Below are 16,691 nucleotides of genomic sequence, written 5' to 3' on the forward strand. Positions count from 1 at the left end.
TCATTTTCAGCTCCTCCCCTAAATGAAGCAAGGTTTGATTTCTTCTGGTTTTTGGTTTTGTTACCTTAAACCACTGAAGTGTAGTCCTACATTTTGGGTCCTCACCTGTTTCTTCATGACACCCGTATCTGCACTCACAAGACTACACCTGCTTGAGAGTTCACTATTTTCGCTTTTTAAAAAAAGTACTACGAAACTATTTATTCAAATTATTAATCTGCCTTTTTACGTTTAAATAGCAGCTAACTCACTCTCACTCAGTAACCACACCTGTCTGCTGTTTCTCATGTAAATCCTACTACAATCCTCTACCATTTTAACTCACTAAGACACCTTCAAATGATTAATCAACTAAATTACTAAAGAAACACAGCCGTAGTGTTTTTATCTCTACAAGTTTATTCCATATTCCATACCAGCAGCCGGCTCTGCACAAGCCAGCACCAGCTTTAACCAATGTAGTCAAATCTGATTTAAACCTCTCCCCTGCGATTTCTCTTAATGAACACTCGAGAACAATAACACAAAACTGTAATACCCTCTCATATGTTGAACACAGAAACATCACCGGCTCCAGTCAGCCATCTGTAAAACACAAACGTCTTCCAAAACAGCTGCTCCTCTCGGTCCGTCTGCCGCTGAAAATCAACCAACCCAGAAGCTCCTGTCTCCATAAGGACGCATAAAAAGCCTGCGTCTGGTGTCAACAAAAACCCAGTGCACTCCCCGCTACTGTAAAGTCCACCAGTCAGCAGTTCTCTTTGTGTAAGACAGTACAGTCGACTGGCCGCACCTGTCCACTCTGATTTGAGAGCTCAGACAGGCAAAGAACTCAAGCAAAAATGACAAAAAAAAGATGTATACAGGGATTTCTATATACAGGATGAGCGGCTAAAACCAGACAGTGAGTAAAACTATGATTAACAAGGAAATAACGCAATATAAAATTACTAAATTAACTAAAGAAGAAGAATAAGGTTGAAAATAAAACCTGGATCGAGATTAATTAAGCAAACCAAGACTAAACCAGGTCAAAGTGTTCATAAATGAGGACTAAACTGGGACTAAATCAGGATTAAACCAAGACTAAACCAAGCCTAAACCAGGACTAAATTAGGATTAAACCAGGATTAAACCAAAACTAAACCAGGACTAAACAAGGACTATACCAGGACTAAATCAGGATTAACCCAAGACTAAACCAAGCCTAAACCAGGACTACATCAGGATTAAACCAGTATTAAACCAAGACTAAACCAGGACTAAATCAGAATTAAACCAGGACTAAACCAGGATTAAACCAAGACTAAACCTGGACTAACTCGGACTAAACCAGGACTAAACCAGGACTAACAGGACAAAAGCAAGTATAAGACATGTAAGGTTGGACTGAAACATGATCGAGGACAAAATGAAAATACGCTACAAAATAAACTGCAATTAAATCAGACAAAATTACATTGAATTATAAGCCAGACAGACAGGACTAACCTAGTTCCTAATCAAGCTTAAAGTGGAAGTAAAAATATGTATGTCTTCACAAAACTGGGACTAAAGTAGATATGAAACAGGACAGCAAAGATTTAAAATTGTACACCCATCAAATCACCGCTTTGTGCTGTAGACTTCTTTTCCACCTGTGCTACTACTACCCGTCAGGAGTTATTTGGGAACTCAACACACAAAACTCAAGTTAAAGTGACAAAAAGATACTACTGAGATGTCTGGAAGTGTTAGTGGAGAAGCCAGGGACCTAAGTTGGCGTCTGGGTTTGGGAGAGATGAAATTGTGCAGGTGGGAGACAGTGAGAAGTGAGAAAGGGCGCTGGCAGGCAGAGGTGTGGGAGGGGGAGGGGACCTATGATGAGACCAGGCCAGAGTTAGAGGACAATAAAGGTGAGCGCAAAACCTCAGAGGAGCAGTTCACATCATTTCTTTGTTCAGATGAATATATGGCGTCTGTGTGGATGTGGTGAATTAATGAGAGATGAGAGATGGGGCCAGAATAGTGTGGTATTCAAGATTATTACTAACTAGGGCTGGGTATCATTAAGAAGTTGCCAATACGATACATACCTCAATACACAGGCCACGATACGATACATACCTCGATACAGGGGACTTTCGGTTCGATGCGATATATTTCAAATTGATTCGATATGGTTTAATAAAAAATAAAGGTAAAGCTAAATCATGGCTGTGATACTAAAAGTCTTTGTTAAACCACTTCTTGTGCAAAGTTCATATGAAACACAAACATTTTAATCATCAAAATAGTGAAAATGTGAAATGTGTCATGAGTTTCTTTCCTCTGAACAAACAACAAAACTGAAGCACTGTAACAAAATAAAATTGTAAAATACACCAAAAATACTCTTGGCGACATATCGATACAGCAGTCCCCGATATCGATACTGTATCATCACATTAAATTATATGATATATTGATATTTCGATATTTTTGCACACCCCTATTACTAACTGACTAAATTAGAACTGCATGAAGCATAAATCAGGAGTACAGGTACAGTAAACCAGGACTGAACCAGGTCTAAACCAGGACTATACTTGGTTTAAAGCTGGAGTACCTAATATTATTCATGTAAATTAGTGTTCTAGCACCTAGATTATACTGTAAAAGCAGCACTTTATGACAAAATCACATCGCTACACACTGTCTGCATCACATTATCGCAAACCTGGAGGTAAGAGATGCACCTAGACAGTTTTCACTTCACTGTGAGGAAAAAAAAGTGTTCCAAAGACAAGTGTAAGCACCAGAAAATACATATGGATATTAACGATATGATAGGGTTTGAGAGAGCTACTACTACTAACTACTACTATTACTACTATTACATAATGATATGGAATAGGTTTTACGTTAGATGCCCTCCTTGACATATTGATGTTCTTCAGGTTTAGGACTGGCACAGAAGTACACTTATATCCCGCCTTTTGCATTTGGTTGGCAACATCACAACAGAAGTTTCTCTTAATCATGTTAATAAATACGCTGTTCTTATAAGAAAGAGCGGAGACCTTTAAAAGTAGTTCTCAAATCAATCTTATGTCTAGACAAAAGACATATTGCTCTTACCTCTGCAGTCTGTCCTCTAGCAGCTCCATGTACTTGGAGGCATTGTCCTTCAATCGCATTTCTGTACAGACACAAAAGAAACTATGATTATTTTAAAAGGTATATACATTTTCCTGCAATGCATCATGGAAAGTAAAAATTGCTGAGCTCAGACCAGGAGGAAATTATAGTATCTTTCTTACCTTGATTATAGATCTTAAAAAAGAAAAAATATATAGCCTACTTAAAATAAATACTAATTAAATGAACCAAACTTATGAATCAAAATTAAGCTTTTTCTGAATTGCATTTGCCAACCAGAAGAGCCGTATAAAAGTACACATTATTTTTTTGCTGTACCATTACACAATAACACAAAAGAAAATAGGTGAATATGAAAAAAAACACAAAACATTTTGAGCGCTAATAACAACATTAATACAAAACAGAGCGGGCTGAGTCTAGATAAGTGTTTTAACTTTCTTTGTATAAGTGGATTTGTCATCTATTGCAGGCACTTAACATTTTCCATTAAGAAACTTCTACTATAAATTGACGCTAAACCTTTTTAACTATGGGTATCCTAGCAACACATCACAGCACTAATGTTATTAAGTCTGACAGGTCTTTAAGTGCATAAATCACTGACAATTGGGAGAGGTATGAGCCACCATCGCTGCAGAGAGAGAACTGTACATTTAAACTGTTAGAAAGCACAAAAACTGCACCAGAAAAAATGATCTCTGCTCTGAGTCAAATATAAATCAGCCACAGGATTTTTATGGATGAGAATATTAGGGCAGCACAATATCACAACTGAATCGAAAACGCTATTTCAGTGTGCACATCTATCAAATCACAAATGATGCAATTGTTTAGATAATACAATCATCCTCTGCAATAATCTTGTACTTGTAGTTTAGTTTAAACCAATAAAAATTATCTTCTAAAGCAGGTGTTACATTTACAGTTACATTCATGCTACATTATAATAAACCTGGAACCAAACCTGGACTAGATGAAATTTAAACCAGGATTAGAACAGGACCAACCCAAGTTTACATTTTGATTGAATTGGCCCAAAACCAGGACTAAACGTGGATACAGTCAAGGTCAAAGCCGTCGTTACTATTTCTTCAGAAAATTACATTATTGAATGTATAATTCATTTCTTCTCTGCCAACACAAGCCAGCCTGTGGATACATGAGGGATTTGATTGTGGCGCTGGTCCTTAAATCCTGCCAGATTTGCCATGGGGCATACAGTTGGTCCATTAATACCAGCTGGAGACAGACACTAGCTCTGAGTTAATCAAGACCAGGATTAAACCAGGACTAAACCAGGGAATCATAGGTCTATATTTGGATAAGTAAACCCGGACTAAACAAGTACTGAACCAGGTTTAAAGCATAAATAAATACAACCAGGACTGTAACTAGACAATAGGTAAGAGGATTTGATTATAACACAGCTAATCAAGACTAGACCAAGAATTCAGATTTAAACCAGGACTAAACCAGGACTAAACTGGTATTAAACCAGGACTAAACTGGTACTAAACCAGGACTAAACCAGGACTAAACTAGGACTAAACTAGAAATAAACCAGGACTAAACTAGGACTAAACCAGGACTAAACTAAGAGTAAACCAGGACTAAACCATGTGTAAACCATGCGTAAACCAGGACTAAACTGGTACTAAACTAGGACTAAACCAGGACTAAACTAGGACTAAACCAGAACTAAACCAGAACTAAACCAGAACTAAACCAGGACTAAACCAGCACTAAACCAGGACTAAACCAGTACTAAACTGGATCAAAACCAGGACTAAACAAGGACTAAACCAGGACTAAACTGGTACTAAACCAGGACTAAACTAGGGCTTTTAAACCAGGACTAAACCAGGAGTAAACCAGGATTAAACCAAGACTAAACTGGCACTAAACCAGGACTAAACCAGGAGTAAATGAACACCTACACTAAGCCTACACCAGGAACCAGTTCAAAACCCAAACTGTAATTTCAGACCCAACAGAAAAATGATCTTTCTTTGCTTTAAGGAGTCCAATAATGAATCCTGCCTGAGGATACAAAAGGATTAGATTATAGCAATAGTCTTTACATTGTGCCAATTTTCCATGGGGCATGCTACATTTGGCCTGATCGCTTATGTTGCATCCGGAGCCCATTTTGCCAGAGGAGACAGGCCCAGGCTGTGAGCTCGTCTGGACCGCGGGGACGCCACTCTCAACACTGTTAATGAGCCTCATGAATGAAACATGAGAATATGCCCCCCGCGCCGCCCCATCTTTGAACACAATGGGGCGCACTTATATCAAATTGCATCACCCATACCACGTGCACGTTCAAAGCTAACTTTCTCTATCCTCCTACCTCCAGTTCACACACACATAAATCATGCTAACATCTACACGCACTAACATCTGTAGCACTGCTGCAGCTTTGGGACTCAGCACTTTCCCACACGCGGGACTCCACAGAGGTCAGAGGATGGAGCACAGAGGGCGTGTGGTAATTTATGGCGTTGGGAAAAAAACAAAAGAATTAACTATAATTACTGCTAACTCATATGACTGAATATGTTTAAACATTCTCAAGGCAACTGAGAAAAACATCTTATCTTTGGTCAGTCAGCAACATGTTTTACAACAGTCATATGTGCTATAATATATGGCTTATTCCAGTGTTTCCCAAACTTTTTCTGGGGAGCCATATTTTAAAAGTCACAAACCTTCGCAACTCAAGTCAATAGACATTATTCATAAATCACAAAATAAAGGTTGATTTGACCATTATTCAACATTAATATTTTATTGTTTACAGAGTGTTTGAGTCTCTCTGAACAATTAGTATTACACAAGTTTTAACCAATGAAAAACAGTAATTGAACCAGCAATAAAAGGATCCATAAGTCGCCTATTTTGACATTAAATGTAGCCCATTTCTTTTTCTTTTCAACAATCAATTGAACCAGCAATACTGGAACAAATTAGTCAATAAAATAATTACAAAAAGATTAGAAATTATACAAAACATGTCTTAACATTTCAACATTTCTAATGAGATAGGGGGGGCTGTTTGTGTTTTTGTAGTGCGTTTCAGTCCAAGGTGCAGGAAGAGAGCACAACACACAGATCAGACGTATAGGCAGAACTGTACATTGCAGACGTATATGCAGATTGTGACAAGGCGACCCAAAAAGAATCTCTTGCGGCCCACCTGAGGGTCATGACCCAGTCCTTAGGAAACAATGGCTTATTCAAATATGGTAGACATTTAGGATGTAGCATTTATTATCTTACTTTATTCTGTATTATCTTGGCTGACACAAGTTTAACCCATGTTAAATATATAAATAAACCATTAAACAAGACCAAGACAAGGAAGTAGGACTAAATTATGTCTAATTGTCTAAATCAAGGCTTATCAACGTGGACTAAGCCAGGACTAAACCAGAACTTAACTACAAATGTCTAAATAATTCAAAAATGTACATTGCATCATTCATACTGTACATATTGTGTCCTTGGGCAAAACACTTCACCAACCTTGTATATGTATATGAATATGATGTGTGAATCATTGGCAGTGGTGAGAGCAGCAGATACCACAATGTAAAACAGCCTACAGTAAAAAAACTAAACAAAAAAAAGCAATGAATTCAATGCAGAAACACTAAACTAAGCTGGGTTCAAACCAAAACATATCAAGGTCCTAACACCACTACATACAAAATAAGGTTTAAATCAGTTAAATATATTTAGGCAATATCTTTTTTTTATTTTTGCTACATAGTTTTATACAGCGCTTTTCAACATTCAAGACACTCAAAGCACTTTACAACAAGGAACCGCTCATCCATTCACACACACATTCACACACCAGTGTACAAAGACAATAAGGGTGAGATGGGTTAAGTGTCTTGCTCAAGGACACAACAACAACGCAGGATTCGAACAACCAATCTTAAGATCAGTGGACAAATGCTCTACCAACTGAGCTACTGCTGTTATGCCTTTTTTGAAACCACTTGTTATTTTTGAATTTATTATTTCCATGTATATTTTTGCTTTGTTTTTTAGTATATTGTGATGTGTGAGCTACTGTGTCCAGATAAGTTTGTCTAAGTCTATATGTGCAATGCCAACACCCTCCTGCATAAAACGAGTACAACAACAGTTTCCACACACGTGCCAGTGCCTGTGTACAGAGGGGCCAAAAGATCGCGTGAATGTTTCCAAACGTGAGAGTGGGTGACAACATGTGGTAGTGTCACCTCACTCACACCTGCAGTCTCCAGCCAGATACAAGTCACACTCACTAATGTTTGGTCTTAGCTCTATAGGAAGCACTCATTCTTTGTATGTCAGTGTACTTTTGATTGTACTAATATGATAAGCATTTGGAACGAGATCATGCCATAAAATAAACAGAAAATGTTACGCATGTTGAAATCGTGCCTATCTATCCATATGTTTAGCGTGATGAAAATTAGCACCATTGCCATAGTGATGAACATTTCCAAAGGTACTCAAAATGGTGCCTAGGAAACTGAAGCCAATTAATAAAGGGAAATCTCAGGCAAGCATATGATATTTATCTGTTTCAGTAGTTATTCAAAGAAGTCAAACAAAATGATCGTATGCTGCATTAGAAATTAAAGGTGCATTGTGTAACTTTTTGGTTTGGGGTCCATCACCTGCATGTTTCTATAGATATGTCATTGTTTTGCCTGAAATATTCCATAGCATGACATTAAACAGCTACATTATCTTGATTCAGTTACAGGTGGTTTTATAGCTGAAAAAGATCTAGAGAAAAAGGTATTCTGACTATGAGCAGGGGTTCCTCTCCACAGATCTGACCTATAACTTGTAACTAGTAATTAGTCTCCATGAAGATAGAAAAGCTGAAAATCATACTGAGAAACATTGCAGACAACGCAGTAACTCCATGGAGAAAAGCATTTGATGGTAGCCTGATTCATCAGCTGTTTTCACTTCGTGGAAACCGTCTGACCTCACAGCATTAGGATCCGATCGCTCAACAGTAGGCGGGTACTTTTTTTATTTAACCAATTGCTGCTATTTAGTCATGACGTATGTAATGTGCCGCTAACAGGGCAAGCTTTTCTCAAATCCTGTAGGAAGAAGGGCAATAATGTCTTTCCCCTTGATAAAATTCACCAAACATTCTCTTTATTCCAGCTTTAAATCCTTGATCTCAGGAACTCGCACTTCTGGGTTTTTGCAAACTGTCCAGTGTATTCTGATTCCTGACCTATTCGCTGGAGAGAAATGAAATTGAGCGGAGGCACTAGGTGGTGCCAGCCTGGCTAATTTGATGGACCCTTCACCAGAAAAGATGTTTGTGTAATCTCACAGACGTCCAGGTAGGATCCAACAGAGCAAAGCAGAAATTCAATTCAGTTCTGACATCAGTTTTGAAGAAGCAGCTTGGATAAGCTGTGAAATGTAGTTGACAGAATTGAATTTCTCTTTTGCTACTCTGCCCCAGAAAAGTTACACAACAAGTAACACCTTTAACAATGGCCACACATCAACAATAATGTTACAGCATTGCCACACAAAAGGTCACTCCTACATTTTAGCTTAGTCCTAATGAAGACTTGGTTCTGTTTTTCTTGTCCTTGTCTAGTCCAGGTTTTGATCCAGGCTTATTCTCAGTTATGATGCAGTGTGTGTAATTGTGTAATTCTGGTAATGTGGCATCAAAATGTCAAACAGTCAGTGAGATTGAGGTTGCAGTAAGTAGACCTATATTTTCTGTATTCCCCAATAGCTAACACAGTGGCACAGTAGTCAAAGATAGCTCACTCCACGCTATTATAGCTGTCTCAAAGGAGGAAGAATCAAGGTGGCGTTTATTTATGGCGATCGCATGTGTGTCACTAGGAGAGAGTAATCCTTCGTGAGAACTTTTCTGTTTCAAAGTCCCCAAATCAGCTCAATCAAAGCGAATATAAGACAGGAGAAGCTATCAAAGATCTCCCAGGCTGATCCAAGAAGCAGACAGTTCACTTACTACACCTCTAATTGCTATGTGAGATCCTATCCTATCTGACAGATCCTCCCCTGCCAAATCTCATTCATGTTAAGCGGCCTGCCAGGGAAGAGCCATTGAATAATACATAGGGGGCATTAAGGCTTGGCAGGAGGTACATATGTGGGATGACAAAGAAGAGACAGATTCGGGGAAATATATAGTTGTAAAGGGGATAGGTATGTAATTGAATCATTTAGAAGTATTGATGAAAATATTAGAGAGTAAGTTGACTAAAATGGCAGAAGTTAAGGCTGTACAATTAATTGAATTTTGATAGAGATTTCAATTTGTATGTCAAACGATCTCTAAACTCATATAATCGAGTTGAAACAGTAAATCTTAACAAAAATTTTTTGCTTTTTTTTTTATAGAAATAAGTATATTTATTTTATTTTATTTTATTTAATATAGAGATTGTAGAACAGCTGGATATATAGTTTATTTTGGACACATTTATGTTTTTCTGTGCCTGATTTCATGTTCAAGTATATTTTATTCATTTTTTGTTTTACACATTGCAAAACTGCTCTGAGGTAAATATTTGTAGCCTATATTTATTTTCAATTTGAGAGTTTTGCGTCAATTATCAATCACAATGTGTGTTTTTTGTTTGTTTGTTTTTTTGAGAGAGCGAAATGCTGAATAAATGCATCGTGTAACAAAAAATAATGGTTTGAATAATCGTTATTTCAATATTGACCAAAAGAATCATGATAATGATTTTTTCCATAATCGAGCAGCCCTAGTAGAAGTGTAATTCATGCCAAACAATTAATCCTTGTAACAGCAGGTAAAAGTATCATCTACTAAACTAAAATGAAACAGATGTCAAACCAAGTGTGAGTGCACCTTGAATCTAGTAACTAGTAATAATTGTACCATGACTCTGGATGACCAAAACAAACTTTCAAAACTGGCTTCAAAATGAAACTAAATCAAGTCTAAAACAGGGTTAAACCAGGACTAAACCAAGTCTAAACCAGGACTAAGCCAGAACTGGAACACCACCAAACCAACTCTTCATCAAAACAAAATTAGCCTTAAACCAGAATACCTATGCACTCCTTCAATCTAAACATCTTAGTCACCAGCACTTGTCACCAGCAATTGCCTCACAACTCTGTATAATCCGATCTGACCACTTCAAATCAAGGTTAATCAAGGACTAAACCAAGTCTTAAACCAGGGCTTAACCAGGAGATGCCAGGTATAGCTCCACGCTCACTCTAATCTTCTTGTTGAAACCAGAGGAGATGCAGTTTGCCACGCTGTCTCCATGCCAACTGTGGGCAATATGAAGCGCGAGGCTCCGGGCGTGTCAGATGAAAATAATCTCTGTTTTATTCAAAGCGACAGGCAGCAACTCCCAGACCTCCTCCTGTGTGCAGCCCAGACACGGAGATGGTGATATTACTGCTTCCTGCAAGTCAACGGGAGGCAACTGGAGGTGGCCAAATGCATAAATGACCACTAAAAAGGCCATAAGGAGGAGAGTCACACTGTGGTAAGGACTCAGTGTAGCAAAAACAATAAAAAACAATAGGATCTGCAGATGGTGAAAAGATGGGTATTGTTGAATGTGATACCAGCGTGTTAGATCAGAGCCAAGACTAATTAGTAAAGCCCTAAACTTTAGCCTTGATAAATGAAGAGGTAATACAATGTTGTAGTGTTTTTTAGCATGTTAAAAATCTGTGAGACTAATAGAGCTGGCGTAAATTCAGTCTGGAAAACCTAACTTCGCTCCTCTCTACCTCACCTCACTCCAAATACTGCTCCCCACTGCTCGCTACACCTCCTGCTGTCCAATCAGCTCCCAGCCTGCCCAATTTAAACCCCCACTGCAGGTGAACGGCTGTTTCGGTTTGTGCCTCATCCTCTCATAGTACTTCACTCTCCTCTGTCTCACGTCTACCACCACCAGTGTCCAGACCCCATGGGAAAACATCTCCTAAACATAATCTACTTGGCCACACCCTTCATCGCAAGGTCTGAGCGCCAAAGCAAAAACTCAATAAAATAAAACTACTAATACTTTCTCTTTGTATCTGTCTGAGTGAAATGTTACTCTTTATAATGAGTTTTCTATGTAAATGGGTTAAAGGCTTAAAGGTACATTGGGTAACTTTTCTGGTGAAGGGACTGACATTTGCTTGTATCCATGAAGATAATTCTTACAGCTCACCACACATGTCACACTACCAGACCAAGTTACAGATATGTGAAGTAAGAATGCATGTTTTTCAAGGTATATTTGAGCAATTACATCCAAAGCCACTTTATTTCTATAGCACATTTTACAAACAAAGCAGTTTCCAAAGTGCTGCACAGAGATCATAAAATGAAGAAAACAAAAGGGTAAATTGCTAAAATTTGGTCATACCAGTCTTAAAACAATAAAACCAGTAAATCAACATCAGAATAATAAAAATATAGCAGTAAATACATAAAATAAATAAAATTAATAAAAGACATAGAGGACCACACAACTTACACAGTGTTAAAAGCCAGAGAATAAAAGTGGGTTTTAAAATCAAATATATTGCCTTATGATCTTAGGCCCGGTCCCAAATGACCCACATCTCTGTACCGGTCCCCTAAAGCGCGACCCCCCCCCATAAGCTGCATGGAGAGTGCCTCACGGGCCACGTCTCTAAACCAGAATTAAAACCAGGATTAAACCAGAACTAAAACCAAGACTAAACCAAGGACTAAGGTCTGGTCTGGTTGATTCCACACCAAATGCCAAACTCTGGTGTGGTCCCTCTGGTGTGAACACGAACTTGGGTCCAAACCACAGACAGTAGCTTTAAATGAACTATTTGAAATTATGGGAGGGGACACGCATCTCCTCTTCTTGAAATGATGTGCCGTAAGACTCCAGTGCAATAACAGATTGTTCTCCGAACGCAGCAGTGACTCATTTTCAAATTATTTTGCCAACAATGGCCAATACCAAAAATGTAATATACGAAGGTCAGACCAAGTACCAATGCTAATGTGGGTGAGTTGCGTACAAAGTTATAGGCGACATGCTGCTGTTTTATGAGTTCATGATGATAATTTGAGATGAGGACTGCCCGCGGTGTTAACGGGGAAACATCAGAACCTTTCATAATTGGAGGTGCCGATGTTTACCAGGGGAACAACCTCCACCCCCCTCTAGTCTGCGAAATATTGTCAGACATAAACCCAGCCGGTGTCACAAAAAAAGTTGGGGACCACTGATCTAGACTACTGGTTTCCTCACATGAACGGAAGTGAAACATTTTAGCACTGGTTACATGTGATTGACCTTTACAAGGAAGCAAATCTACAGAATACATTTTTGGTTAAAAGCAGATTTTTCATTCACTTAATATATCAAATTAATTTCAATTCACCAAACCACCTATATACATTTGTGAAAGGTGGAAGATGCCATTAGAACATTGTACGAACAAAAATTTATATTGGAAACTTCTGCTGCCAGCATCTTAACACTTTGAGTTTCTCCTTAGATGGACTTTTGAGGTTTAAATCAGTTATTAAACTTCGTAAAATTTCAGTTAGACGGTTTCAACACTTTAAATATATATGCAGCCACTCATGCACAGATTTTGTAAATTCAAGCAGTTTCTCTCAGATGATTTCTTTTGTTGATCCTCGGTGCGTATCTCGACAATATGTTCCGCCGTGCCAGCTGCGTGTTCGGCTCTGCTCGGCGATCGCCCAGCCTCAAAGCATTATGGGTAATTGAGTGGAGATTGCAGTCCGTCTCTCTCCCTCCATTAGGCATACTGTCGGGCTGCTGTTAAGTTATACATAGAGGTTTTTTAGCATATGCTGACAGTGAGATTGTGCTACCTGCCGCTCTGACTAAAATGCATTAATCACGACCTTTATCCCATTTACAAAGACACACCATTTCTCACCTGCTTTATTATATGGGTTTTATCTTTTCAAAACTGCTGCCACTGCTGCTGTGTAAGCATGACAACGCTTCCAATTAGTTTGACAGTACAAACAATAGCACAGATGTTGCAGGGAGTTTTTTTTTTATTGTTGTAAGTCAATAAGGAACACATGATAATTCACTTTCATTAGCAAGACTGTAAACATAGTGAAAAATCCAATTACCTGACAAGCAATAATTTCTACATGCTTGATAATAATAACATATATGACCAGTCACAAGTTTGGACACCTCATTTCATTCAGTGTGTTTTTTTCTTTTTTTTATTTACTACTTTCTACATTCGACATACATACATACATACATACACACTCATACATACAGAGGACAATAGATATATGAAGTAAGATATATGGAATTATGTAATAAAGAAAAAAGTTAAATCACAATTTTTTTTATATATTTTTTGGACTTGAATATAAATTACTATATTTAAAAAAATGTATAATAATTATAATAACAGTTATTTAACATTTTTGTAAATAATTCCATATATCTTGCTTCATATATCTGATGTCTTTGATAAAATGTAGAAAGTGGTAAAAATTAAGAAAAAAAAATGTTGAATGAGATCTAAACTTTTGACTGGTAGGGTATATTTTTTTTCACATTAAAGGTGTACTGTATTACGCTAGCCAGGCTGGCGCCATCTAGTGCCTCTGCTCAATTTAATTTCTCTCCAGCAACTAGGTCAGGAATCAAAATACAATAGATGGTTCGCAAAAACCCCGGAAGTGCAAGTTTGGGGACCAGCCAATCAGCGAAGAGCCATATATTCAGTGTTGTCAATGCTTCCAGAGATCGAGGATTTAAAGTCAGAATAAAGAGAATGTTTGTTGAATTTCATCTAGGGAAAAGACGTTATTGCCCTTCTTCCTACGGGATTTGTGAAAAGCTTAATATACAAGTTAGCCCCGTTAGCGGCGCATTACATACATCACAACCAAATAGCAGCAATTGGTTAAATGATTTAAAGTACCCGTCTACCATCGAGCAAACAAATCCTAACACTGCAAGGTCAGACGGTTTCTACGAAGTGAAACCGACTGATTAATCAGACTAGTATTACGCAACACTTGTCAGACAAAATTCCAGACAAATGATTATAGTCACAAAAACACGCTGTAGGCAGAGCGCCCCTCAACAGAAAAGCTACATAGTGCATCTCAGATTAGATTAGAAAACTTTATTTATCCCCAAGGAGCAATTCTGTTTGCAGTCACAGACTACAGCATAAAAAACACACACATTTCACATTTCACACAGGTTAGGTGCTTGTACAATTATGGGCATCGGAGCTAAGCATTAGTGCAAATGAGGCATGAGGTACAAATATGGCACAAGGTGTTTTAAAGTGTACATGGTGTTTTTATGTGCATCTAACCACAGTAAACATTTAGTCTGCTGTGATTTAAATGTAACTGCATAGAGCTCAATTATAACATAAAACGTGTTAATCTTTGATATTACTGTAAAACAAATAAATGCAGCCTATAGGTTTAAACTAACACATATAAAGAACTGACACATACTGCTTAAGTTTTTTCCCATATTTTTCCCATCTTCTCCCCATCTTTCTATATAAATGTGGCATGTGAGCGGCTGGTGGTGTCATGGAGGCTACTGGCACAGAATCTCAGCCATGTCTCTGCCAGTTTGCCCTAAGGCAGCTGTGGCAATAGTAACAGCTTACCACCACCAAGTATGGCATCTTGGACTGTCAAACTATTAAAGGCAATACAAATTTATTTACTGAGAATCACTCACCATGGAAAGAACATTTTTATAATAAGAGTTATGTTCAAATGTTGACTGGCCATTATGAATTTGGCATCTAAAATCTGCCCTGAAATCTGAACTCTTGGTGTATTTTGTTTTGTGCTTTTGCCCTATCCTTATTTCAGCATCATGTTAACAAACAGAATAACAGACTGAATAGCTATTAGCTGTGTTTCTCCCACAGGCATTGAGTTGTGTCCTGTTAGCACAGTGAGGGCCAACAAAGACGGATCCAAATGTGTGTTTTAAAAGCTCTTTAACAAGCTCTTAACATTTATTCTGCTACAATGGGCCAGCATTATATTATTTACCACATTTTTCGTTTTATAATGGCCATCACAAAAACATTGCAAAATTCGTCATAGAAAAAGGGCTGCCACAGGGTACAGAGAAATAAGGACATCATTAGCTCTCATATCTCGACAGTGTGTTTTGCTCCTTGTAAAAGTGGAGGTCTTCGGTGTTTACCTTGAAAAATCTTTCTTGGTACTAGGTAAAAGAGAGTAAATTAAAGTAATAGCAGTATTAACAGCAAAATTTGTCAGAGGTCATCATAGTAGCAGTACTAGGACTAGATAGCAGTGACAGTAGTTGTTGTAGAAGTAGAAGAAATGTATTATGTTGATACAAAAATCTTAACTTTAAATACATTAGAGTTTCTGAAGGCTTCTAGTTGAACTTTTCTAGTGGATGGTCCTGATACCTGCTTTCTCTCCACAGAGATGTTATTGTTTTGCCTGGAATGTTCCAACACATTATTCAATTACAGTTGTTTCTGTTGTTAAAAATACCTTGAACAAAATTAATTCTTAACAGTGAGAGCTGCCTCTCCCCAGATCTGACTTGTAATTTGACTCGATGGCTCTACTCCCTTATGTTATTGGGTTCTTTTTTCAGACCAAGAATTTGTTTTCATACCTGACAGTTTCAACTGCTCACTTGTGGTCTTCTTCAGGGTGGTCACATGATGTTGCTGTGACATGTCTGCTCAGCTGATTTATACAGGTTTTGGCGCTGTCTTCCTACTGGTGGAGATGACAGCGCCATCTGAAGTCGGACTTCCTCAGGACAGTATCCCAGGTGTGTGAGAGTAAAATAAAAACCCTTGTCCTGGTTTATAGTCCCGTGAGCACGTTTCTGTATTTTGACTGCCTCTATAATTCAGCGACCATGTTTGTTTTCCTCTGTCCCAATGATGTTTGCTCCATCCCAATCCATAATATGGTTCTCTCTTTTACAGTGGTCAGAGATGTACGGAAACATGCCCATGGAACTTGAAACCGGGACGAGGGGGCTTTTTTACTCTCACACACCTGGGATACTGTCCTGAGGAAGTCGGGCTGCAGATGGTGCTGTTGTCCTGCCTCCACGTGTAGGAAGACAGCGCCATGAAAACAAACTCTTGGTCTGAAAAAAGACCCCAATAACATAAATTATCGGAAGACCAAATGAACCTCATTGGACTGGCACCACTCCTTTGTCTCCGTAGATAAGTTTAATATCATCCTGCACATTATAGACATTTCCAAGTTAGACCCTCCATCAGAAAACGTTTCTTCTTTTGGCACCAAGTAAATTTATTATCACAATTTATTTTTAAACTATCTACTTTTTAAATACCATCCACCATTAGCTGTAACACACACTACTGTAGCTGTACCTCAATCAATTCTCTTTGTTTTCCAAGCAATCCTTGTGGGTATACATCCACTATCATAGCACTGACAATAGACTGACATGCTGTGCTAAATCACAGGAATAGTGAATGATGCCAAAACTTCACGGACA

General features: G+C 38.2%; 1 protein-coding gene across 1 annotated transcript in view; it reads right to left on the minus strand.

Annotated features, from left to right (window-relative positions):
* disc1 (DISC1 scaffold protein) overlaps nucleotides 1-16,691 on the minus strand; it is a 90,559-nt gene that overhangs the window by 45,894 nt on the left and 27,974 nt on the right. Inside the window, exon 12 of the mRNA XM_055162960.1 lies at nucleotides 3,100-3,160. Coding sequence (XP_055018935.1) covers nucleotides 3,100-3,160 — 61 coding nt within the window. The remainder of the gene's footprint in view (nucleotides 1-3,099; nucleotides 3,161-16,691) is intronic.

This window comes from Boleophthalmus pectinirostris, unplaced genomic scaffold, assembly GCF_026225935.1.
Source record: "Boleophthalmus pectinirostris isolate CB_2022bp ecotype Guang Dong unplaced genomic scaffold, ASM2622593v1 HiC_scaffold_5, whole genome shotgun sequence".
Classification (NCBI taxonomy): domain Eukaryota; kingdom Metazoa; phylum Chordata; class Actinopteri; order Gobiiformes; family Gobiidae; genus Boleophthalmus; species Boleophthalmus pectinirostris.